Genomic DNA, 26,184 nt, shown 5'->3' with positions numbered 1-26,184 from the left:
AGATCCGATTAAACAAGTGAGATGTATGTTAAGCAGTGAGTGCAGAAAGAACGAGGCCAGCTGATTCCTCCTTCCAGTCTTTGTACTAAGTCAACTGCCTCCAGGCTCAAGCTCTGTATCTAAAGGTACAATCATGAGTTGTATACATCTTATTATCTGACTCTAGGAAAGATACAAATAATCACATTTCCATAAATTAAACATCTTAGTAGTTTGGTGTATTTTAAAGGTTTATTCCCTGACCAAAGCTTACTGTATCTTTCTCTCAAAATCATAAATGGGTTCATTTCTGAACATGGGGAAAAAAATCATGAGTAAATACAATTAAGACAGTGTTTACTACTTAATTAGGAGCATTATTTCCACAATTACAGTTATAAATAAGCATTATATTACATTCTCTACATACACATCATCCTGCTAAATCCTATAGTGTTTAAACAGGCATGGAAATGTACTCTGCTCGAAATCTACTCAAGAAAAAGCATCTAAAAAATATGCATATACAATGATGTGTATAAAACTATCATTTTGTACTGTTGGCCTTATAAAGATTACATTCCAATGTAACTAGTATCTTGTTGTAAAAAAAACAATGTTTCATAATATAACAGATTGAACTGCTTTTTGTATGCAGGGTCAAATTAGACAAAATGAAATGTCAACAGTTCATAAAATGGAGAGTTTTAGGACCGAGGCAGGAGACATATCTGAATATAAACATGTAAAAGAAAATACTGTTTTACTTTTGTTTTTTCCCCTCATCATACTTGGTTGCAACCTCTTATTACCCAGTGGAATATATGTTTGCTGGCTTCTACAGTAGCTGAAGGATATTTAAAGTATCTTACCTGTTACCGTGTGCCTCTTTGCAGTTGCTGCTACAGTATATACTGTATGCTGCTTTACCTCTCCCCAAGTGTCAGGACCCCATCTACTGTACGACTCCTTGCAGGGAGATCTCCAAGAGGATGCAGTGATTCATTTCTTGGAAGATCTTTGCATTATTAAACTAAAATATCAATTTCTTTTTACCCCACACATGGTGTTTTCCTTACTGAAATAGAGACAAATGGGAGGTTTTGTTCATGGAATAAATATAAGATCAAATCTTTAAAAATAGACACTCAAATACAATTTCTGCACTTTGGATGTTTTTTAGAAGACAATCGCTTCATCAACTTAACATTTAAATTTTGTTAGACATTTTGTACTCGTGGTTATTGTGTCAAAAAAGGTGGCATGTGTTTCTCAGTGTCCGATCACCCAAAGTACATCTCTATCAGGTGGGTGGTGGGCCGTTGGTGTAGCGTAACATGGGGTAGAAGGACCAGGCAAAGTTGTTGGCCCCTGTACAGCTGGGGTCGCTCTCTGACATGGGAATAAGACAGGGCAGGAGGAGGAGGAACAGTAGGAGGAGGTGGAGGGGGAAGGCTGCACGAAGGACCCGGGAGAAGAAGGAACGAGGTGGGGGTGAGTCCCTCTTCTCTCTGCAAGACACATTGATAAAGTTTATTACAGGAAACAAATACACACTACTGAGTGATAAGGGCATAAGTCAAAATCAGGAGAGCCTGCAAATACTTTTTAGTAGTTGCAATCTCTTGTACACAATCTACAAATCACCATTTAACACAATGAAATAGTATTGTACTAATAAAATATTGATGTATTTCTGCATACCTTTGACTAGAGGAACCTTTCTTTGAATTTGTGGCCTCCTCAGAAAGATCTGCAGAAGTGCTTTGGCCTTGGACTTCTGATGATTCACGATCCTGAATTAAAGACATACAAATGTTTCCATTTCTCTTATTTCAACATACAGAAATCTATGTTCTTGTGCTTTAGGCAAAGGGAATAAAACCCAAATAAAATGTCAACCAAGAATAAACATCAACGGTTAAAATGTACGTTGTGATTTCTCATGTTGTGAGGTGTTTTAAATTGATTAGCTGGACAATTTAAAATTCTTAATTTCGGGATAGTTGTTTGCCACGACTAAAAGAAAACTTTTAAGGTTAAACTCTTACCAGGCGCTGTTGCAGGGTGCTGAGGTCTTGGTCCACCTGCCTCAGCAGTAACTTCAGTTTGCTACTGGTCACGTGGAGTTTCTCCTGGGCCTCGTCGCTCTCCTCAGCCTCATCCTCAGGCTGGAGCTGAGACCACAAAGCCTGGAGTGAGGCCTGCTGAGTCTGCCTGCCATCTAGCTCCTCCTGCAGATTCTGCAAAGCACAAAATTAGAGATGGTGACAGTGCATCCTAGCTGGAAAGTCAATACTCAACTAATTAATTATTGTCTGCTTACTGTGAGTGTCTTGTGGTGGTGTTGCAGGGCCCTGACAGGTGTGTCTGGGTGACTGATGTCCACCGCATAGCGCCTGCTCTCTGCGTGGGCCAGCCACAACAGCAGAGAGTGGAGGGTCTCATGGAACTCCTGTATGGAGAAGGGTAAAGGTTATTTCCTACAGTATTAATGCCAATCAGAAGCAGTTTTGTGTTAACATTAAGCAAATTTTGACACAACAACAATATACTACAACTATATTTCTGGACTGACAAGTCAAATGTGATAAAAAAAAAAAAACTATTCAAGAGCAATTAAACTGAAACTCACTCCTGCGCTTACGGGGCAAATAATAGTGCAGTACTATCTCAAGCATAGGAACAGTGCTGTGGTTAGGAATTATGGTATATGTAAGACTAATATGATGGATAGACAGAGTAGAGTGTTACTGTGTATACTTTCTCTGTATGCTGCAAGACTCACTTGAAAATCAAAAGGTGAGAACGTGTGCAAAATGCAAATCTTGAATCATTAAATGAAATCACTGGAGCTACTAGTCCGGACCTAAATTCATCACAATATATGATGAAATGATAGTACTGTAGTTGTATTTTTATTTCCTTCACTAAAATGAGCCCAAACTCTGAACCACTGTAAGGTGTCTGCCATAATGAGAGTCGAACAAATGTAAAACAAAACCCACTATGTTACCATGTAAACAGATCATTGTTTGTGGGCAGATAAATACGTAGTGAAAATGTTATAAGACTGGCAAATTTAAGCTCCATTTAAGAAAATAGGAAAATCTATTAAGGCTTTAACATAATCGATTGATCCACATTCCATAATACTTAGAAAACAGTAGTTAGAAAACATACAGAGCAACAGATGTTTCACTTGAGAAAGTCATTCCCTGAGGTTATTATAAATACTTGGTATTTTCTTCGGACCTGGCAGCGCATCAGCGTCTTCCTCATACTGGTGTCCCACTGCTGGAGGCCTGTACACGCTCTGCTCCAGTCTCTGTTCATACGTGCCAGTCTCTCCTGAAGCTCTGGAGCTTCCTGAGCTCGCAGGTTGACAGACAGCATCACAGACTTGTAGCGAGTAAATGTCTTCTGCATCTCCTGTGAGACAAAATACATGAATATAAACACAAAAACTGAATATTTATCATCAGAACTGTTGTTTTTGGTCCTAAATTTCACCTTTAGTTCTTTGGCTCTGGTTGCCATGTCCTCAACACTGGCTGCTGGGTCCACCTGCTGGAGGCGCTCTAGCTCTGGGATCACGTCTTCTAACCAGGAAGTGATGTCATCAAGGTCAGAGATGAGCTCTTGAGGTTCCTGAAGGCCATCGTGCTGGTAGCTCCTGGACCGAGCCTGAAGGAGCTCCCAGCGTTCGATCACACCTGAGAGAGCACCAACATTTACTGATGTACTGTCGTGTTTGTTTGTTTTTTGTCACAACTCGCTCTTGAATATTGACGAATCTGCGATAGCTGTGTCTCCTGTGGATGCAGATATCCTATCTTACAGCTTATCAAACAGAAATGGCAGCAAATGGGGCCTGTTTACAGAATATTTTACATCAAAGCACAACACTCAGAAATGTCTGTCTGACAAGCTGGAATATCCCTGTTCACAGGATCAGTAGCCTGAGCTAATGCATATGGACTGATATCACTACCACTTAGTAACTCATGGCATTATTAGGGCTGGGCGATATGGCCAAAAATGTTATGACGATAAAAAATTCACATAATTCTACATCTATAATTAGCGCGGTAAATGTCTAATGGCTGATTTTTGCGCCTGAGTGAAAGTTGAAGAACCCTGATAGTTACTTGTGGTTTTAAACTATTCTTTATGGTCAGGCCATGACAAACACTTGATGCCAAACAGTGGCTCACTTAACAAATCTGAGAACATTCAAATTATGATAAAATCTTTTTAATCAATAATTAAGCAGTAGTACAGTTAAGATCTTTTTTCTGTCCTTTTTCCTCAACAAAATAAATGTTAATAGTTGCTTGTTTCCACTCTCTTAAAATGTGAATTATGAACCATTCAGTCGTTATTAACCTTGCTTACGAGCGTCTCTCACCTGACTGTTTGTCTGAGGCAGTCAGTCCTGTGAGACCGAGCTCCTCTGGCTGCTCCTCATCGTCCAGGATCAGTGAGACTCTTTTAATGTCCTCGATGCTGCCGCTGCACTGAGACATGAGATGCAACTGGAAACGCAACAAACACACTGTTAGTGCACTGTTTGTATAAAGCATCTACTCAGATTCATTTCAATCTTTCCTTTAGACATACACAGTTACTCATTTTTTCCCACCTCGCACCAGTTAACTGGTATTGGTTTACTTCATTCATGTTTATTTTTCACATGTAATCATAAAAGGTAAAATCACAGTGAAATCTAAATGTCACGTGAGTGGAATCATCTGGGCGATATTTTTGAAACATACATAGCCCTGCTTTAGAGGGGTGCTGGTGAGATTGGGTGGAGCCTCGGTGTGGCCCTCCGAGTCCAGCTGGAGAGACTCTGTTTCCTTGTCTTCCTGTGATCGCCATCTTGGAGAGTCATGTGCGGCCATGGACCTGCTTGAAACTGAAACACAAACAAAACACAGACATGAATGCACAACACCCTCACCTAATACACAGTCCCGTAATCTAATAGTATTTCCTACCAAAGATTTATAATTTGGGTATACTGTACGTCTCAAATGTATGAGTGAGACAAATTGTTAGGTACATGTCATCAGACTCTTATGGTTCTGAATGTAACCTGCTGGGAAGTTTTGGTTCTTTGGCTCGCGCTCAGTACATTGCCCGCCTCAGGAAATTGAAGAGCGTGTGGTAGTGTTTACTTAATGCCATATTTCACATGTTTGCAGGAGAGAGAGATTATGGCACCAAGACCCAAGCAGGGAAAGCTGAAGCGGGAAATTTAAAAGCAGTTCACACCAGTTATTTAACAATGAAGGCACTACATTTTGATACCTCAGCAAATTATAGTGAATAAAAAGGCTCAGCTGTAAAACAATCAGTAAAACAATCAGATTTTCCTCAAAAGGCAACCTAAGTAAAATGCATTGGTCAGTTGAGGTGGCTGATCATCTCAAAGGTCTTGTTCATTTAGGGTTATTACAGATGTGTCTAGAAATAAATGGAGTGGAGTGGGTGAACAGAAATGTGGTACAACTAAGTGTGGGAGGTCACAAGGAAGAAGAAGGAATTCACAAAGATGAGTGAAATGAGATGGGATAAAATTATGAGGAAAGTATGAAAGAGAGGTAGATTAAAGACAGGATGTTGGAGGATGATGAAAGGTCATGCAGGAAGGAGCTACAATTAACAATACAAAACAGATCGGACTGGTGAAAATAAGAGGTTTGGTGGGGAAAGACAGTTAAACATACGAATTCTTATATGTGGAAAAATAAATGACAGATCTATCCTCACAAAACCTGATGTGTCCTTTAAGTGACAAGTTTTATTAAAAAAAAAAAAAAAGACCCAAAACTAATAATAAAAATTTGACACCAGTTATTTTGATGTTTAGAGAGGTTTACCTTTTATTATATCCCACCCATTAGCCTGTTAGTGTACTTCTTAAAGTTCAGACCACACTGCGTAAAATGAAGAAATACCATTAAACAAATGTGTGTCAGGGAAATAAAAAGACAGAAAGGGGTTTGCTTTGACATTGAAGGATTTTCCAAACCACAGCTATAGCAAATACGAGCGATTAGATACCAGTGATACATGAGCAGCTGGAAGATATTTGCTGGAAACTGATTTCACCATGAAGAGCTGTGAGTGGATTTATTAAGCAGAATGTGAAGATGATCTTTTGCCTACCCAGTGAGGAGGCTTGTAGCGCCTCTGGGGCTTCGACATATTCCTCCTGGCTCTCAGTCAACTCCACCTCTGGGAGGAGAGAGGGGTCAGACTAGAGGTGTATGGATGTGTGGGTCGGTGTGTGTGTGTGTGTGAGAGAGACAGAGAGAAATGGCTGCTACATTGTCATATTTTTAAAATCCCATTAAATCAGCTGTTTGTCAATTTCATTGTAGTATGGCAAAATTGTAGTAATCATTTTCCACTGCAGGAACTTTTCCAGTAACAAACAAAACTAGTTTACTAGTTTTTCGACTGAAGAAATGGAGGCCTAAATTTCATGCCAGTGTTCATGCGTGTCAAACACTCCCTGGCTTTCTAATGTTTCCAGTGTCCCTTTATGTGCTTGTCTCCTTTGCAGCAACCATTAAAAACATCAGTCACATAAGGGATTATTCCCGAAAAGTTGTTTATGACATCTCAGTTTTATGATCTTGTGACATTTAAATCCCTTCCTGCATTAAAAATGAGGACATTAAAAAGAGTGTGTTAACCCTTGATGTGCCGTAAATCTACATGTTTTTCCTGTGAGACACTATAAATCTACCTGATGCGCTGAAGTAAATTCTCTCATCTTCATGTTCCCCCTCCTCCACCTCATCATCCTCATGTGAGGATGACCCTCCAACGTCTCCGGTGTGGTCCCACTCCAGCGGCAGGGAGTCCACGCTCACTGGGGTCTCCCGCCCCGAACGCTCCAGCGGAGAGGCCAGCAGGTGGGTGGGTGTGGCCGGGAGGCTTCCTTGGCTCCGCCCCAGCCACGGCCGGCCAATCAGCTCCAAGCTCGACTCCAAAGAAAAGGATGTACTAGAGATCTCCGGTTCTTCTTTGATTGTCTAAGGCAAAAAAATAATAGGAGTGTAGTCAGATGTGTGAACAATAAAGTTTTATGAGTGAGGATCATTGAAATGTCCTCACATTGTCGTCACTCATAATTAGGATTCATTTTAGGTAAGTGTCATAGTCTAAGAATCACTTCACAAAACTAACATCAACAGTTTTGAATTTAATCAATTGTACAAGTTGTTTAAAGAAAATGTGTGCTCCATCTCACTGGGGGCTGGCTGAGGCGCTGGTGGAAGCGGACCAGTCTGCTGAAAACCTCCTGGCAGTAGGAGTGCAGCTCCTCCAGCTCGTCTTCAATCAGCGCCGCATCCTGCGGGGAGCTTTTCTGGATCAGACCCTCTCCAAACACTATTAGGCCGTCGATGCGCTCTGTGTTCAGGGTGATCTCCTTCTGGAAGCTCTGCAGGAGGAGGGTTGGATTGTTAGATGACCAGTGACTCAGTCAGGAAAATAAGAAGAATGTTACAGCAACCAAAATGTGTGTAGTCGGGCTCTGGTACTGAAAGAGAAACCATCTTAACATGGAGTTCTTCTAATGGCTGCATGGTGTAAACAACAAGAGAAGTGACTGAAGACATATTTTTGTAAGACATTTTGGTCATGATAGATTATATCTCCTGAAAAAGACACTTAAGGCTTAAAAAGAGGTATTTTGTTAAAAATTAGGAACAAACTGAGGAGAGCTTCTCACACAGTGAGTTTGTTCCTTATGCGGTCGCTATAAAGCAAGTGTAGGTTGTGTGAGCATCTGTGTGGTTACAGTATGTCCTCACATTGAGCTGTTGTATCTTGTGATGGATGTCGCTCTCTGAAAAGTGTTCGACATTGGTGAGCTGCAAGTCCAGCTCGGTCAGCCACACCAGCATGTTCTCCCTGGTGCCTTCAAATTCCTCCCTCTGGCTGGTAAAGTACTGCGAGGACAGTGAAGAAAAAGATGAGATTAAAAAAGGGGAGAGAGGACAGACATTATCTTATTACATAGCAAACCGAGTGATGCCAGGAAATAAAGGGAAAGGGAGATGAGTAATGGGAGAGAACAAAGAAGATAAATGGTGGACGCTGCGGACCAAGTGAAAAATTATACATTGTTGCATTTTAGTTCTGGTCCGGTTCATGTTCACACTGCACTTTTACAAATTAGCCAAGAGAATTAATCATGACGTTACACTGACAGGTAACTTGTTGATTGGACAGCTTTTGCGATTGTTATCCTGCATCATCAGGACCCAAGTGGGGAAATCAAATTCCAGTGACTGACAGAACTTTGTGCAGCACTTTAATGCTTCTGATCTGTATTGCAAAGATCTCATGAAGTAATAATTTATTATAAGCATGATGAGTAATGCTAGACCGTAGATCAATCACATAGCTTATTATGAATAATAACGTAAAACTAGGATAAGTACTACAGTAATAATTCGGGGCTTATTAGCCTTTAGTATACTGTGGTATCACTGTCACAAATGTTTTATGGACTATGAACTGAAAGGTAAATGGAGTGCTACTTGCTCTCCTTTTTTAAAGCATACGTTACCAAATGATTTTCATAAACATAGCATGGCTTATACAGATCAATTATAAGATCGCTGAACACATTTCGCGGTCGGCACATGGATTTATTAGTGGTTTAGCTTTGGAAATAATGCTCAGATCACAGCTCTGCTATCATAAAATCCTGTGGTTGGTTTGTTTTCTTTCACATCACAAGCGAACCGCACCAGAGTTTGAAAGTGTACCGAGATCACCTCTTCAAGGAGGTCTCGGTACACTTGTTTGGTCCACTTTTGGTGTGCACCCAGGAGCAATTGCTGTATTCACACCTGCCCAAACGAACTGCACCAAGGGGGAAAACGAACTCTACTGCAATTCAACTGAATTAAATGAGGCAGGTGTGAAAGCACCCTAAAATAAAATGTTATAATTAGGGTTGTGTTGATATCTTGCAAGATTAAATTATGACAAGATTTCTCATCAGGTAAAAAGCTGTCTAGCAAGAGTCACGCAAATTAATTTTTTTTACACGCTATCACACATTAATTTTCTCGCACAGTGAAATACAAATGTATAGTAATCAGCTGGACCTGCTGGCGTTGAGTCCGGATCTTTTATACACATTCAATGGTCCAGACAGCTGTGACGAGTGGTAACAGAGTTTTGCAACATAAACATCTAAACTGAAGCACAACCTTGCTCTGTTTGAAACTGTGAGCACTTTATGAGCTGCTGATGTTAAAATGTGAAGATTTGTGATGAGATTTCTGCCTGATCATCAACAAGGGGATAACGTTACTACCAGCGGGTCAATAACATGCAATGCACAACAGGTAGACTTCTCATTAAATGATGATGTTAGTCTGGTAATATTCTGCCTTTTCTCTGGACTTGTCAGAGAAAAACAGATGGCCTATATGGTAGAGATTCTGAATGTGCAGAAAGTTTTGAACATGCGCAGAAAATCTGCTGACACACAGGAGCTATTAAAGTCCAGGAGTTTATTACTAAATTAAAATGAATTCATTTATCATTGAGGTAGCATTAAAGATTTCTTGAAAATAGTGTTTAAATCTCGTCTTGAGGGTTAAGTGTCTCGTTACATCCCTAGTTTTTATGTCACATGTTTTGTATCTTTTATTTAATGTCTTGTTGAAAATACGTCTTTCACTTTCCCATGTTATCCCTTGGATTGGTGTGTTTTGTAGATCTATAAATTAATCGGATAGAAAGTATATAAAGATAAAATAAGACTGAGGAGGGAAGCAGACAATGAAAGTCCCAGTCCAGATTTATACCCAAGATGTCAGTGTCAATGGTCATGTATTTATGTCATTTTGTGACAGGAACAGTGAAGCTTGTTTTAGTCCACTTTCCATGTTAATAAATCACCAGTTGGCCTTTCTACAACATTACTAATTACACAATTAATATTTCTAACTTTTCTGAGCTATGCTGGAACAGGACAGCCTGTTAAGCATCAAAACAATTTCATTATGGCCCCTAACCCTAACTAATTTGCTCATTAATGAGATATGACGCACAACCCCCCCCCCCAACATACATCACTATATGCTTTAAATAAGTACGTGCCTACAGTGATGCGTGTTGTATTCAAGTCACATAGAACACACAGTAACTGACTTGACTGTAGCTCACTGTATAACATACTGTATGTGCAGGTGCACACATTGTTATGAATAAAAGTGCGAAAAAAGGAGAAAAAAATGAACAGGTTCTCCTCTCAGCTAATTAAATTATTCATCATATGTTTTAAACAGCTGTGCTGTTTCACACCCTCTGCACTGTACCTTGAGTCTGCGGAGGATGGCGGCCACTCTGCGGTGCAGGGTGTCCCAGCGGCGGTTGCCTTCGTGCACCATGGCTTTGAGTTGGCTGGCTCGGTCAGTGCGGTTCTCCCTGGCCAGGCGGCGGTATTGGTTATTGACCAGTTCCAGCTGGGTCAGCCGCTCATTAACCTGCCTTTGGAAACTCTAAAGACAACAGGGGAGGATGGGATAAAGCGTAGATTTAGAGTAATAAAAAGAGCTCCAAATATTGTAGTCTTTGTTAACACACCTGCACTTGTTTATGCAATTACATGTTCTTCATAATGTCAAATAGAGCTGAAACAACTAGTTTAAGAAATTAGTAGTTTTTAAAATGATCAATTTAAGTAGTTTAAGTAAAAACAAAAAAGCTACTTCCAGCTTCTACTAAGTGAATATTTACTGGGTTTTTGTATTTTACAAAAGCAAAGTCAATATCTGGTGTGACTAAACAAGCTATTTAAACATGGAAACTGTGATCACTCACTCTGACAATTTATTTAGACCAAATGATTAACTGAGAAAGTAATCAGCAGCTTAATTGATACTAAAAATAATCTTTAGTTTCAGCCATTATAAAAAATTTTGATTTTATTTGCTTTTTGTCAAAAGAAAAATGGAGTAGGAGAGACCAAAAACAAATTTATCAGAGACCAGAAAGAACATTGTGGCAATGACTGGTCATGAAGAAAAGTTGTCCCTACAATTTGAGGAGGGTTTTTCTGTTGTTTTGGTTGTGCAATAGAATAAAGGCAAACACCCTTAAAGCCTGTCAAGCCAACAATTCAACATTCATAAATTCAGTCACACAAACTTTAATAAAGAACAATGAGAATGTTTCACTTTGAGAAACAAACAAGCTAACAAAACACAGCTTCTCCAAGTCTGTTCCATCTGCCGACCTCACAACTGACCTCAAACTTCTTGAGCTCCTCCTTGGCGACCGTATAAAGGACGTCTGCAGAGCTGGGGTTGGCAGCTGTGCGCTCGGCTATCTTGAGCCAATCCTCGAACCGCGAGTAGTCATCGAGGAACTTACACCACAGTCGCCACGTCTCCTCAATCCTACAAGAAGACATGTACATGACATCAAGAAGGCTTTTCTAACCAATAAGGGTTTTTATGAGTAAGCCTTGCCTTGATAGTATGTATGCTAATAGCATTAGCATAAAATTTAATCTTTAAATGATTCATTTGGTTAGAAATAAATTCTTGAGTGTAGTGTGACATACTGGATATAAATTAAGTACTGCCTATTGTCTATATAGCCTGTTACAGCCTGTTAATTGATAATTCAGCCTAAGGTGTTCAACAGAGTTGTAATAATCATATAGTAAAATCAATAGGACTAGAAATAGACAAAGAACCTAAATAAGTTAAGTTCTGCTACTGTGGAACACCTGTTGAAAACAGACGCCCCCGGTATCGGGGGCGATGGTGCTCTGGGGCATATTACTGATTGAAAAAAAAAAATTGCGCCGTTTTAGCGAAACCCGCCTATGTTGTTGCTCCGAGTCTAAGCGGGTGTCATTTTGATTATTGCGCAATACCTGCAAGCTGCCTGCCTGCTGTCCTCTTTTTCTGCAGAGAAGAAACATGCCACTTGAGAACACACAGTGTTTTTTGCCATTTTGTGGCCGGTCGGTTGGAGATATATAGACATGCAGGGTATCAAATGAAAGGTCTGCTAAAGCTGGATCGATTGATACCATCCCCATCACTGTTCCGTTCTCAATCTACAGGCCTGTAAAGCATGGGAGTTGATGAATACTCCTGTTCTTATCAATATTTCAATGTTTTGTCATTTGGAAATTGGTTGTATGGACTGAAAAAGTGTTTTAAAGATATCAATAAAAGTCAGCATTTTAACAATAAATATTGCCAAAATATGGAAATTCGCCAGGTATATTTGAAAATGTTGTATGATAACTGTATTTTAGTTTATTTTCATCAGATTTACAGTTACAATTGCATTATAGGTGTATTAGAAGATATTCAGTTGCATTAAAAGCTTCCTCAGGATGGTTTTGATGGTTTATTGCATTAAAATATAGCTTCTTTATTTTTTTTTAACCAGGTGAGGATAAAAATATGAGATCTTTTCATTTCTCCATGTAGTCTGTAAAAGTAAAATAATTATATTAATACACAATGGATTTGTATTCCTTAGCTTCTGACTTTTCAAAGGAGACCAAAATTATGCATCTAGGCCAAATGGTTGAGGAGTTATTCCTGATTCGTTTTGGGTATGTAATTTTAGGTGTTTTTTCTGGAAAAAGGTGCCTGTTTTCAACAGGTTGCATGTAAGGATTGAGATATACATGTATATGTAGTGAAATGTGTGAGGTTCCCATACAGTTTGTGTGTGTGTTTTAGTTCCTACCTGAGCCTCCTGTCTAGAGCCATGGCACAGATGGTCCTCCAGCGCTGGTCCAGGCTGTGGCTGGTCTCCTGCAGGGAGTCGTTCTCCACCTCAGTGCCACCAGCAGCATCTTCGTCCCGCAGCAAAACATCGCACAGACTGATTACTGACACTACGCCCTCCGTATGCTGCTCAATGTCCCGCTGCAGCTCCTGCACAGACACACAGACAGACATGAAAACAAACATCAGTACACAGACATACAGACAGAAGCTCACTGCATGAGACCACCCCTCCCAAAATTGAACAAAGGACAGATATGAATTATTAATCATAAGAGACAAAGTAAGAGGGAGTGACAGTGAAACAGAAAAACAAAAGTGTGACAAGAAATATAAAATTTAAATGTAACAATACTGTAAAAACAAAGACCCTAGATAAACATAATAGAAAGAAGAGTGAAACACAAAGAAACAGATACTCAGAAACAAATAAATAATAAAAGTAAATCAAATTTAAAAAAAATTAACTACTGGTGTGTGTAGTGTGTGTTTCTGTCTACCTGCTGCTCAGCCAGCCTCCTCTGGATCTCCTGGTGGTGACAGACGCTGTAGGTGATGGGTCTGGACAGCTCGGACTCCATGCGTGAAAGCCACGAGCGGAGGTTACTCATGTTCTTATCCAGCTGCTGCACCGTCACCAGAGTCTCCTTCAGTTTCTTTACCCTAAACACACACAGACACACAGTTTTAGAAACTAAAATTTATTTTTTATTATAATCAATTTTAAAGTAAGCAATTATGACTATTAGTAACATCTGTACCAATTTATTGTGTGTATAAACAAACATCTAACCAATTGGTTCTCAACTCTTTTGGCATGTGACCCTTTAAAATTAAGTAATGTCATTGGTTGAATATAGGTTTGGGTAATGACCAAGTTATCTAAAAAGGGATTAGGAATTTTTAGCAAGGCGAAGAGGTAAAATTATTCAGTAATCATAGAAAAAAGTGCTAATAAGTTGTCTCTTGACTCCTCAGATTTATTTTTGCAACCCCATTTGGGGCCCCAAATCCCAGTTTGGGAACCACTGATCCTTTAAACAAAAGTTAAATGAAGACAGAGAATCTAATAGCTAAATTTGGGGCAAAGCATCTCTTTTCTTAGTAAGAGATTGATGTTTTTTGGACATGGTCCAAGAAAGAAAGAAGACAATCTATCTGAATTTGTTATTTTTGTTTATAACTGCTAAATTGAATGACCTTGATTGCATTAATTCACTATCTTGTTATAACATATTGAAATGTAAACTTTTTGATTTTGCTGCAAAGTGCTTTGGCAACACTATCCAACGAAGGTTGAGGTCTAATGTGGATCCAACTGACTTCTTCAGTTGTTCTCTTCAGAACTGAAGAAGTCTCTTGGATGAGGGACAAAACGTCTTCTAGTATCTTCAACCAAGTCCAGTTGCCCCTGACCTCAACCTTCGTTGGATAACTATGACCTGGATGACTGAGAACCTTCAGACATTTTGGCAACACTGTTTAAATGAAACATTCATGTCAATAAAGGACAGTCAACTTGAAGAAAAAGAATGAGACAAAAAAGGGAAGAGATTGAAAAGACAGAAATACTAGTAAGATAAAGTCAAAAAGAAAAGAGAAAGACACCAAAATGAGATAAAGACAGGAAGAGAAAGAAAGACAGAATGAAAGACAAGTATTAGAAAGCTGTTCACTAAAACATTCTCAGGTAGAGCTCTCAGCTACTTTCCAAAGTCACAGTGACAACTGACCGCCTTGTGAACGAACACCCACACACACACACACACACACAGCGCCACACTGACTGGGTGTCATAGCAACGCTTGGGACAATAAGCGCTCTCTTCTGAGGCTTAAAAGCCTGAAGTGTGCCCCATTTGGGAGTTTGAGTTAATTTCCCCATTTGATCCGTCCTCCTCTGTCGAGGTCCAGCAGCAGGGCCTGTCAGGGCAGGGAGGGAGACACCCTCTACCAAAATAATAAGCATTACAAACTGCAGTGAGTGTAAGTGGCAGGAAGGCGCAGATGCCGTACATTGGGACGAGTTGACTGTGTGCATGTGTGAGAGCCCTTTTAGATCTGTTACTTTTGAGTATCAACCGAAAACGGTCACATGATTGAAATCATATTTATTTAAAAGACTTATTATACTAAGTAATGTATTAAAAACTGTCTGTTTTGGTCTTGGTAATGCACTATCCAAAAATCTCAAGTCCTACAGATTAGTATCACACAACTACATAAAAATAATGACAAAAAAGTACTAACAAAAAAAGTCTGTAACACAAGGTATCATCTGGACTAATTTACGTAGACGGAGTCCATGTATAGCAGCTTGTGTTGAGAAATATTTTAAATGGAAAAAATTGACTCCTTAAAAATACTCTATTTTGTGGGTAAAACTCAAGTGTTGGATTAACACTAAGACATTCTACTGATTCCAAGCTCTTGTCAAAGTTCAGGAATAATGTACAGTATATAGTCAGTGGAGGTTTGTGTGGCTTTATGTTTGTGACCCTGTAATGAAGGCACAATAGAGTTGATGTAAATTTTGTCCAGAATATACTCGTCTCTCCTCTGCAGATACAACCATCCTAGTCAACCGAATGATCTCTCTCCCTCTTTCACTCTCTCTCTACCTCTGACAGTCTAACAAAGACCAGTAGCTTCATGTGGAGGCCCAACAAAGACACAAAACCAGGGTAGGGGTCCTTGGTGAGGAAAAGGACAGAGTAGAATGGATGGAGCAGAAAAGAGCTGGAAGATAAGTCAGGATATATGGTTGGAGGACAAGGTTAACAAAGTACAGCTAACCACAGGGGGCTCACAGTTACTCGGAGATTAAACTCCAACTGACATTTACTCTTAACGCTGTAATTGTGCTGCTCTTTTACCCTCCATGTGCTTTCTCATTCGTGTGTGTGTATATATATATATATATATATATATATATATATATATTTCATCTTGATTTTCGCATTGCATAAAATTAATTGTTGCTAGCCAGTGAACTAAAGATATAAGACACCAAAGTTGCTGCGGGATACACCACAGGTTCTACTGTGGCAGCTTTGATTTCTAACAAAGTGCAATAAATGAAGGGCTATCATACTCTCTCTAATTGGGAGGATTACTTTTTTTAAGGAACCCCAAGAAAAAATTAAAATCAAGGGTTTTTAGTATTCTACATCTTGCATGGGATCAGGCTCTCTGAAATATGCTCATGGAACCTCAGTTTGAGGGTCAGCGATTAATGCATGCCGACAGACCCGGCTCCTCCCATTACTAACCCACCCTCCCTCACATCATCTCGCTCTGACAGACTAGAAAAAGGGAGGGAGTCTGTGTGGACATATGGTACTGTCTGAGACCTAAGCATAGCTTTTTTCCCTGTGGTGGTGGGACGGGTAGGCTGGGGTGCGCAGGTTTAGGAGTGAAGCCCGTATCTCCAGCCCTTCCACAGGACTGTCCATCTGTCTGAGGAGGGTCGGGGGCATTAACAGTTTATCATCACAAGGGCTTAACTTACTGTCTGTACATTAGATGCCATGTATTCCTGACAGCTGCAGAGCACGACTATCACAACAGCAGGTGGATGGATCTGCATTAGAGCTATTGTTTAATTACAGGCTCTCAGTTAGAGCCTTTTAGTTCTTAATGATGCTTTTTAATATAGAGTGGCTTCGCTGTGAAAGGTGCTTCTGTGTAAGTCTAATAATGGGGTGACATTTAGTCCATAGAGTGCGGCAAAACAGAAAACCATTCACACACACACAGCTAAACACACACTTTTTAAATGTAACAACTCTTTTACTAAGTGCTTGCTCACTGACATCCACACACTTTGTAATTATTGCAATACGTAGTCATTAATTTCCAGTATTGTTTGCTTCAATTTTTGTCCTCCTACCTAAATCACTTAGAGCTTACAGCTTCTGTGACGACTGTGGCTGCTCTCACCTGGCTTCGATGTGGTGGAAGAGGTTGTGCCAGCGCTGGTTGACCTCCAGCAGCGAGCCGTGGACCCGGGTCTGCTTAGCCTCATCACTGGCTAACAGCAGCTGCTCACCCAGCTGCTTCAGGTGGCTCTTATTCTCGCTGAACAAGTTGATTTCCTCCATGCAGTCCTGTATAAACATGATAAGATTAGGCTGCTTAACAAACGCCATGTCCTAAAGAAAAAGCAGGAAAACCCTCATAAACAGTATCTATCCAATGCAGTTGGAATTAAAAATTCAACTCTTCTTGTATTTATTTCTATTTATCAGTAGTGTAATCCCTATGTAGTATGGGAGTAAATTTCAGCTGGAGTTGAAAATATGAATTATCATGAAGCATAACATTAGTAAACTCCATGTTTAAGCTAATGTTCACCTATTTGGCCAATCTGTGATCACTTTAGAGTAAGTAGGCTTTGTTTTGACATAAGCTTGTCAATTAAAACTTTAAATGACCAGCAAAGCAGCAGATTTCAGTTCAGTTTAAAATAAAGAGGGATGCTTCAGTCAAGAGCTTGCATCCCATTTTCATCATCCCATTCATTCAACTTCAACCTGTTTCCATGCCCTGGAGCAGTCGCTTATCGCCAGGAAGTGCCATCTTCAGCTATACACATAATTAAAAAGGGACTATCAAGTGTCTCTAATTTTCTGATCTCATCTGACAGTTCAAAACAACGATCCTGCAACGTTCAAACCAATTATTATCTTGTTGACTAAATAAGCATGCCTCATGATGAGACAGTAAGGTACAAAGGGCTTTCAGTCACTGAAAGGAAAACTGTTGAGTATGAACAAAGGGCATGCGGCCATTCCCCATTCCAGGCCACCATCTGGTATAAACAGCATGTTGCTCATGTATGGATGGACCTACGCAAGTGGTGACCATGCCCTAAACCATAGGTTTATTGTGGGTATTACAGAATGAATTGGATAGGAAGATTTAAATATTCCTTAGATCTTGTACCTTTTTCAGTTTCTCCACCATTTCCTCGATGCTCAGATCCCCGCTGTGGCACACCTTGTTCTCCATCTGAGTCAGCCAATCATGGAACTCTTTGTTCTTGTCATTGAAGATGGTCCAGGCATTGAGACGGTCTGCAATTTCTTGCCTGCGCAGGGACACCTGGGAAAGTGATACAAGTGGCATTTTATGGCACACTTTATGGCAGGGATACGAATGTCAAAGTCAGTATCAGCACACAGACTTCATGGTGAGCAGACAGGTGTAATAATGACTGCAGGGTGCAAATTCATGATCCATTAGAATACTTTGTTTTAAAAGAAATAAAAACCTTTGTAGTGCTGGTGGGAAACCTGTGGCTAAGCTGCAGTAAGAATATTTTAATTTATATTTTTTAATATTTGCACTAGCAACCTTTGCTGCCTCAATCATGCTCTTTTAGGGTAACTAGATGACTGTTTTTCAAAGACAAACCAGGGATTATGGTGATTTATCCACACCAAGCCCTAAACATTTATAGTTTCTAAAACAAACCATGAAACTGACTTTTTTTGCCAAATTTTTATTAATAGACAGCTGCAGGCAAAATGGTCATAACGTTTAAAATGTCCTGGGTTTGGTGCAAAAACAAAGGCTTGAGAACAGCAGTGCCTTTGATTTTAACAAATGTCAGTCCAGTCTGAATCAGGGATATTTTCTGTGATACTTCGTATGTATCCGGGAAACTCCGACCTAATTCTACTACACAACAGTATATTTTGTAGATTTGAGCTTGGTGCATAGGAATGCATAATCTGGTACATTACTGAAAAAAACTTCTCAAAATCTGTAAAGTATATACGTATTGTTCAACTAAAGAGATTACATGGTACAGAAGTGAATTAAAAACAGAAAACTGAACTGAATATTTTCATTACATTAAAGCAATAGCAGAGTCAGTAATCAACTGAATTGAGAGAAATCCCCAAGGGACACTGTTTAAAATGAACAAGGTCCATTTTCCTAATGACAGCTTAATGCCATAAAACACCCCATTACATAGCTATAGAGGGGGCTGATGATCTTTTTAAGGTTAAAGGGCTTAGCGAGCCCATGGGGCATGTTTGAACCAGCTATATTTTACTGTTCAGTGGCATTTATTTGATTTAAATGAGCCCTGCTTTGGTTTTAATATACTAACACTGCTGGACCTTTTGGGTAATTTTAGGGTGCTTTGTGAGCTGCTGTCCCCCCATGAGGACTTTGTGCTTCCCCAGGAACAATAGAGCCTGTCCCCTGAATCCCTTTACCCCAGCCAGGCCATCTGCTCATCAGACCCATTCCAGTGGCTTCCCCCACCTACAACCTGTTAACTATGCAGAGGAAATGGCTGTGGCTCAGATCCATGCCCCCCAGCCAGGAATTAATAGGGATGAAAACTCTTGTGTGATCTCACAGTTGAAATTAGTCAGTGATTTCTCAAATAACCTGACTACCATTTTTTCCAGCAATTTAATAGTTTAGCAAAGAATTGTCATAATCAATTTTGTGATGGCTGAAGTAAGTTGTTCTATCAGTCCGATAAAAAACTTAATGTAGGCTTTTACATTTCATATTCTTAACTCTCAAGTGACTGGTAGGTCTTTCCTGAGACAGTATGTTTCAGGTTTCAGGTTTGTTTTGGGACAAACATATGAATTAAGTAGTTAAGATGAGCACCTACCATTATTGTACAGATAACAAAGAGACTTACAGATGGACCGAACAGCAACAGAAAAGCTAATGACTGGACAAACTGGTTGCTGTTGCTGCATCTGTGAATGCCAGTAACCCCTGCCAAGACAGGAGCAGGTGGAAGTGGCCAGTCTAACTGGGGACTCAATTAGCACGACTGCAAATCATCCCATGGCCCTAATATCTGACAAATACGTTGCGAACATGTCATAACCGTTTTTTCAAGAACAAGAGTGGGTTTGTGTTTAAGCCAAAAGACTTAACTGTAGGAATTTGAACTTGTGTGTATACAGTAGAGCTACTTTCACCAACAATGCAGTTGCAGAAAGAACAGTCTGTTCTGTTCGAGTATTTCATGTGATAGCACAGCGAGTCTGAGTCAGGAGCAATTTACAACCTGATGAGCTGTCAAGTGAGTATTTCCATTTATGTAAACTGCAAAAAGCTTCACATTTCTTCATAAGGTGATACAAGCAGAAAGACCTCCAATTTAAAAAAGTGTAATTTTCCCTCCATGAACCTGCACATGGTAGCTCTTTTCTTAACCAAATGAGAGAGAGAATGTGTGAGTGTGTGTGTGTGTTCAGCCCCAGTGGTGCAGAGGCTTTGTGCTGCTGGTTACTGCTGGTAGCAACTTTTCCCTCCTTCTCTCTCCCTCTCCCCCCCAATCCTTCCTCTCCACCTGTACCCTCTACAATTTCTTACTTTCTCTGGTTCAATATATGGCCTGTCTTTCTCTCCATTTCTTTTTTATCAGTGCTCACCTTCATACACAGCTCTTCCCATTGGCTGTGAGTTGTTCCAGCTGCTGCTCCAGCAGAGCCGAGTCACCGGCCGCAACGTACTGGGACAGGTCCGTCTTCATGGTGGTTAATTCCCTCAATCCACTGGCCAGACGCTGCAGAGAGAGCTCCGTCTCCTGCATAACACGCACATACACAAGCACTTTAACACCCTGTCAGACGGCCATGCACAAGCTGTGTGTTCAGGCTTCTCTCCCTCTTTCCTCGCTTGGACCGTCCAGATTAAAGGGCTATGGACGGGACAGGGGGAGGGTAGAAGGGGCAGAAAGGGGGAGGGGAGTGAAAGCATGGGAGTATTAAATAAGGGAAAGGGGGGTAAACTCAGAGGCACTCTGTGGTAGGATTGAGTGCAGGCATGGATGGGAATTGGGGAACTTTGGCCAGTTAAAGATCAGCTGACCTGCTCGGTTTTCTTCCAATGGATTCATGTTGCTGATTTGTTAGAAAGTATTTGGCAATTTTCTGCATTAATCTCATACACATTGTGCGATAACCAATTTTCAGACCATGGAAAGTCTGTTATTATATCAGGTTACGCAACAGTCAGTTCTCAGTGCCTGTTTTTCTACAAAGTCAAACATGAATACTGAGAAGTAATTTGGGCCTTAGATTTTTTGAATGTTTGGTATTTTGCAGAAAATAAATGCTAAATGGGATTCCTGCTCTGTTAATATAAAGTGTCTTTTCAGTGTTGTGCTAAGGTTGTGTTGATATGGACTAACATTGTTGCTGCAGGAACATAGCTAGGACTTTAGAAATACCAAGTGAGTCTAAGTGTCAGTACATGGTCACTATAGTGTATTGATTTTGGAATAATGCATTTTAATTTTTTTCTATTCAATTATATTAGCATTAGCAAGTTCTTGTTAACTTTTACAGAGGAGCAATAGAAAGCATCCTGACTAGAAACATTACAAACTGGCATGGGATGTGCGTGGCCCAGGACAGGAGGGCTCTCCAGCGGGTGATTAAAACTGCTCAGAAGATCATTGGTACCCATCTCCCGAGCATCAGTGATATCTGAGAGATGAGGTGCCTACGCAGAGCCCAGAGGATACTAAAAGACAGTACCCACTCAGCCACAGACTCTTCAACATGCTGCCTTCTGGCAAGAGATACAAAAGTACCTGATGTGTTGTAAAATGCTAAAATACATCTACCTAGTAAACTTTAAAAATATATCGAGTGTAAATCACTGGAATCAGCCTGCAAAATACAAAGGACATGATCTCAGTGTCTTCAGTGGTAGCTCTGACCTTGTTAGCCACTAGCATTATTCTAAAATTGAGGAAATAAGGAACTGTAGATACTGGCAGCTTTGTCTTGACTGATTTGTATAAAATACATTACAGTAACAGTTAAAACACTGTTTTGAACTACCTTCCTTGTTTCAATAGTATGCAAAGTTTAATTTAACTACAATTTTTATTTAGTAGGGAAAGATTATATTTCTCACAGTACTTTGAATAATGTTGTATTACCATTCAACATATAGTATGTATGCTGTAGTTTGGCATGGAGCACCAAAGCCACCCATGTACCAGGAACAAAGGGATAATTTCTGTGTCAGTGTTCTCTTTTAAGGGCCCAGTTGATAAAGGTTGATAAAGTTTAAAGTTTCTTTAAAAATGGCTGTGAAACAACATTTTTCCATTCCTTTATATTATGGATATATCATCATCATCTTATAAGGAATACAGTCATGGTTATACACAGACTACCTGGATTGTAACTACCTGAAGGTGTTCCTTGTCCTCTGAGCTGTACGGTCTTTCAGGCAGCGTCTGTTTTATCATGACTTTCAGCTCATCCAGTTCAGACATGATGCTGGTTATCCCATCCTGACACTGAGAATACTTCTAAATAATCAGCAGCACACAGAAGAATGAGATTCTGGAGTCAAACATCTGACAGTTTTATTAAAGCAAAAAGTATAGTCATTAGCTCAATAAATCCAAATGTAAATTGTAACAATTACACCACCTTTCTGACCATATATGACCAAGTTAGTCTCTTGCTGCGAGTTCTACTTTGTCCAGTAATGCTGTTCTCTGTGTGATCTTCGACATGTGCTCAGAGGCATTTCTCTTTTCCCCAGGTGGATTAAGATTAGTTTATAAAGGGGTTAACACAACTTTCCCTGACCTTGCTCAGCCTGGGCATCAAAACATTGCTCTAATCAACACAGCTCGTGAAGCTGGGCAGCCCTTTCTGTAATTCAGACTGATCAGTGATCAGCCAGAGCTTGGAGTAAAACGCCATTTCACTAAAATATCAGCAATGGCATTTAAAGTATTAACCAAACAGTATTTGTCCAACATTTCTGCCTGAAAGTCAAATAAAAAAAAAACCTTTAGCAATGGTGGCAGCTTTTCTCCTACACGAGTGTGTCTGTGTGTGTGGATAGATTTCAGCTTCTCTTTGATCAGTCTTGTGGCGTGTGTGTGCGTGTGTAGGATCAGATTCTGGATATGGGTCTTCCAAAGCTGACACAACCTACGTCCTTGTTAAGTGTAACACATGCTCTTCTTTTGGGTTTTGTCAGTACTTGATACGCTAAAATTTTGAGCTAAAATCTCCATGATTCACTAGATTCTGCTGCCAGGACAACTAACATCCACAGCAGAGCAGCGTTATATTTCTGTGCAGTACTGAAAAACTATTTCTGAATATTTCTATATTATGCAGTAATGTTAAGACAATATATTGACAATAAACTTGTTTTGTCAAATGTAACATTGGAAATGAATCTTAAATATTAAAAATAATAAATATGGAGTCATGGGCTTTGATGGAAATATGACTGTTACCTGAACTGTTGTGCTAATTAGGGCTCTTCTCCTCTCCAGCAGTGAAGTGGTTTGTTCCCAGGCCTCCTGTATGGCCTGGAGGTCTGACTGCAGTCGGCTCTGACACTCAGACCCCGTCATGGTTTTACATAAATGCCTGCCAGCCTCCAGAGTCTGGGTGTACACAGTGGAGTGCAAACCCAGAGCGTCTTCCACACACTGTGAAAGATGTAGGGAGACACAGCTTGTTGTTATTCATTCTGAATACATTAAAAAATCTGGCACAATTGTATTTTTCCCGCCACTGCAAAAGAGTCGAAGCTTTGTCCATTAAGCTGACGGACATAATTAGGAGTATGGTACATTTTCCTGGTATCCATAAATACTAACCTGAAAATTATCTGTGCAGCTCCGTAGCTGATGCAGTGTACAGAGAGCAGGTCCAGCAGGGGGCAACAAAGGGTCAACGTCCATCATCAACTTCCACAAAAGTTTCAAGCCATGATGGTAGACTCTCCACTGGCCCAGTTGTTCTTTTATCAGGGACCTGTGCTGGTCAGCCAGAGCCACAGAGTTCAACCAGCTCTCCCTCATACAGGTCACTTGTGCCATGAGCTTAGATCTGTGCAAGGAACAACACAAGAGCTTTAGCTTGTTGTGTTAACACCGTTATAACTGTTGACATCTGTTGGCAATTGTCTCTTTGGGGATATAAGGTTTTTGAAATGGAATTTACCATAATACACTTTCCTTGTAAACAACAACAACAACAACAAAAAAAATCACATAACAATGGTAGAGGCAACAAAACAAAAGATAAAAAATTACAAATGGGTCTGTCATAGTTCATCCAGAGTCATTTCTAAATCAACACAAAATCAACAGGATTTTGAAGCCTGTTTAATAGCCTTAAGTAGCAATCACAGCAGGGAAAGACAAGAACGTTCCTTAACTCCTTTGAAACAATATAAAAGTTTTCCAAATAATGCACAAAATGATTTAAGGATAGCTGCACACACTGCATTTTGTTGTGTGTCGGAGTATACCCAGAATGTGCGATTCTTACAAGAAAGCAATGCTTCTGGAAAATCTCAAATCTAATTAGGTGACAGGTGTGATGAAGACTTCAAATCAACATGCCCTGATAACACAGATTACTACCACAGTTTTTCTCTTGCAGTACACCCAGCTGAATAATATTGATGTTCTGTGGAGTAATGAGAAACACGGAAACTGTGCGGAAGTATTTTGATTTAGATTTTCTCTAAAACCAACATAAAGCTGTGAGTAGTAAGTGCAGGTGGAAGCGTACCAGAAGACAGCCTGTACGTAACCGGTATAGCTGCTAAGCTTAACTGTAAGTCCCCCACAAAATTCCCCTAGAACTGAGTATACTTAGAACCAAGGTAAAATAGAGACTAAAGGATAAAGCGGTCTCATTATTTTAGACTCTCCAACTAAAAGCTCATTAAAATTATTACATGTTTAAAATGTTTTTAAGTCTTAATCTGCCATTTAATTTCTTCCAAGATGTTTACTTACAACTTACCTTTTCTCTCCCGTTTCTTTTTCCACAGACTCGACGGCATGACAGAGAATACCCTGCAGAATCTGATGTCCAATATTCATTACAACCTCAAGTCTCTGTGGGAACATGAGATAACAACAGGAGAAAGAACACAGTGAGAAAAAAAAGATCAAATCTCTATTTAAACTTTGACTGATTTAAAGCAAATGGCACTCAAGCTTCCTAATGTCCTGACATATTCACAGTGACACATTAGGCAAGCACTTGTGCTGATGAGGTCATTACTTTAGCTACTGCAAGCCTAATTACCAAACTTTGTCAACATGCTTGTCATCCAAAACACATGAGCAGTATACAGATTATCTGTTTATCTAGAGTTCAGACTAATCTGCAGATGTAAGGGAGGGAAAGCCAACAAACAATTTCACTTCAGTTTTCTCACAACAAATGAGAATAGCTGGCCAGTTAACAGGGTTATAATCATTTAAATTTGAGTAAGATGAGTTATTTGTCATTTCTGTGTCCCTAATTCCCAGAGGATTTCAGAAGTGAAGTCCTAATGCCATTTGGACATTGGTTCCGGTTTGTCAGATACAAATCTAATTAATGTCTCAGAAAAGTGTGTTGTACCTGATGGACAGTCAGCATCTCTTGGAGACTGGAGTAATTTTCATCTTTTTTGGAGATGAATTGCTCCTCAAGCTTCGTCTGGATAGACGTCAGGTTCTTACACTTTTCCTGAAAGCTCTGAGAATGCTGATGCTCAGCCTGCAGCTCTCTGGAGAGAAAAAAATACTTTAAAAATGCACACATCCACTGTATTCTATCAGAAAAGAAGGCACAATCTTTCATTATAATTGTTTATTATTTAGAATGTCAGTAGAAAATAAAACTATACATTGATGTTACAGCTCTAACATTTTGTACTCCTCATCTTGAAGGAGTGGTTACGCGTTTTCAAGTCATTACAGCCTTGCACATCTTGTAAATAGCACACATTCTGCACAAAGCCAGAATAACTTAAGGTCGCCAACAAAAAAAAAAAATGGCTATATCTCTTTTTTTAGCAAAATGTTCTGTGAACCTTCAAAAAGCAACAATGAGGAAATACACAACACAATTGCACAGTATGGATTTTTATTTGTGCATCTTTTTGAATTGAACTTTCTCACCTGTTCATGTCAGACAAGCGAGTCATGCTTTCAACCCATTGCCTGCTGAGCATGTGCAGTCTTTCTGTGTAATTTTTGTTAAGGGTCACGTAGCCACTCATCTCCCTGACATCAAACAGTGACGGAAACAGATCACTGAGCTCCAAGAGAACCTGCTGCACAAGACAAAAAAAACACGGCACATTTTCAAATTGCTTTAGATCAGGGGTTTTTATCCTGCGCCCCCTTAACACCCCACACAGACTCACACCTATAAGACTCAACATTCTGATCCTCTGGAATATCAATATCAATACTGATAAAAGTAAATGATAAAATTTGGTATTAATGGATTTTGTCGCTCCTATTACTATTAATGTCTTACTTGTATTTGGGGCATAATCATGCTCTAAATTTAGGAACTACAGCTCCCATAATTTAGGAGGTTTTGCGAGATGTAGACAGGAAGTGT

The 26,184-nt window shown here is 39.8% G+C and overlaps 1 protein-coding gene across 1 annotated transcript; it reads right to left on the bottom strand.

Annotated features, from left to right (window-relative positions):
• Positions 1-217: 217 nt before the first annotated feature.
• On the bottom strand, positions 218-25,884 carry LOC119919180 (nesprin-2-like). The gene is given in 26 exon segments (XM_038739643.1): positions 218-1,490; positions 1,684-1,775; positions 2,031-2,222; positions 2,306-2,434; positions 3,235-3,411; positions 3,493-3,695; positions 4,391-4,517; positions 4,758-4,900; positions 6,157-6,225; positions 6,743-7,031; positions 7,250-7,441; positions 7,815-7,952; positions 10,344-10,526; positions 11,276-11,426; positions 12,745-12,935; positions 13,286-13,448; positions 16,727-16,893; positions 17,732-17,890; positions 20,206-20,234; positions 20,237-20,360; positions 21,981-22,103; positions 23,055-23,252; positions 23,424-23,655; positions 24,583-24,677; positions 25,192-25,339; positions 25,734-25,884. Coding segments are annotated over 26 exon segments (4,023 nt in total). The 5' UTR covers positions 25,835-25,884; the 3' UTR covers positions 218-1,282.
• Positions 25,885-26,184: the final 300 nt, after the last annotated feature.

The sequence above is a fragment of the Micropterus salmoides genome, unplaced genomic scaffold (assembly GCF_014851395.1).
Source record: "Micropterus salmoides isolate LMB-PRFRI ecotype aquatic unplaced genomic scaffold, ASM1485139v1 Ms_hic_scaffold_26, whole genome shotgun sequence".
NCBI classification, from domain to species: Eukaryota; Metazoa; Chordata; class Actinopteri; order Centrarchiformes; family Centrarchidae; genus Micropterus; species Micropterus salmoides.
Note: the sequence above shows the minus strand (reverse complement) of the source record. Positions and strands in the feature narration are given on the sequence as shown.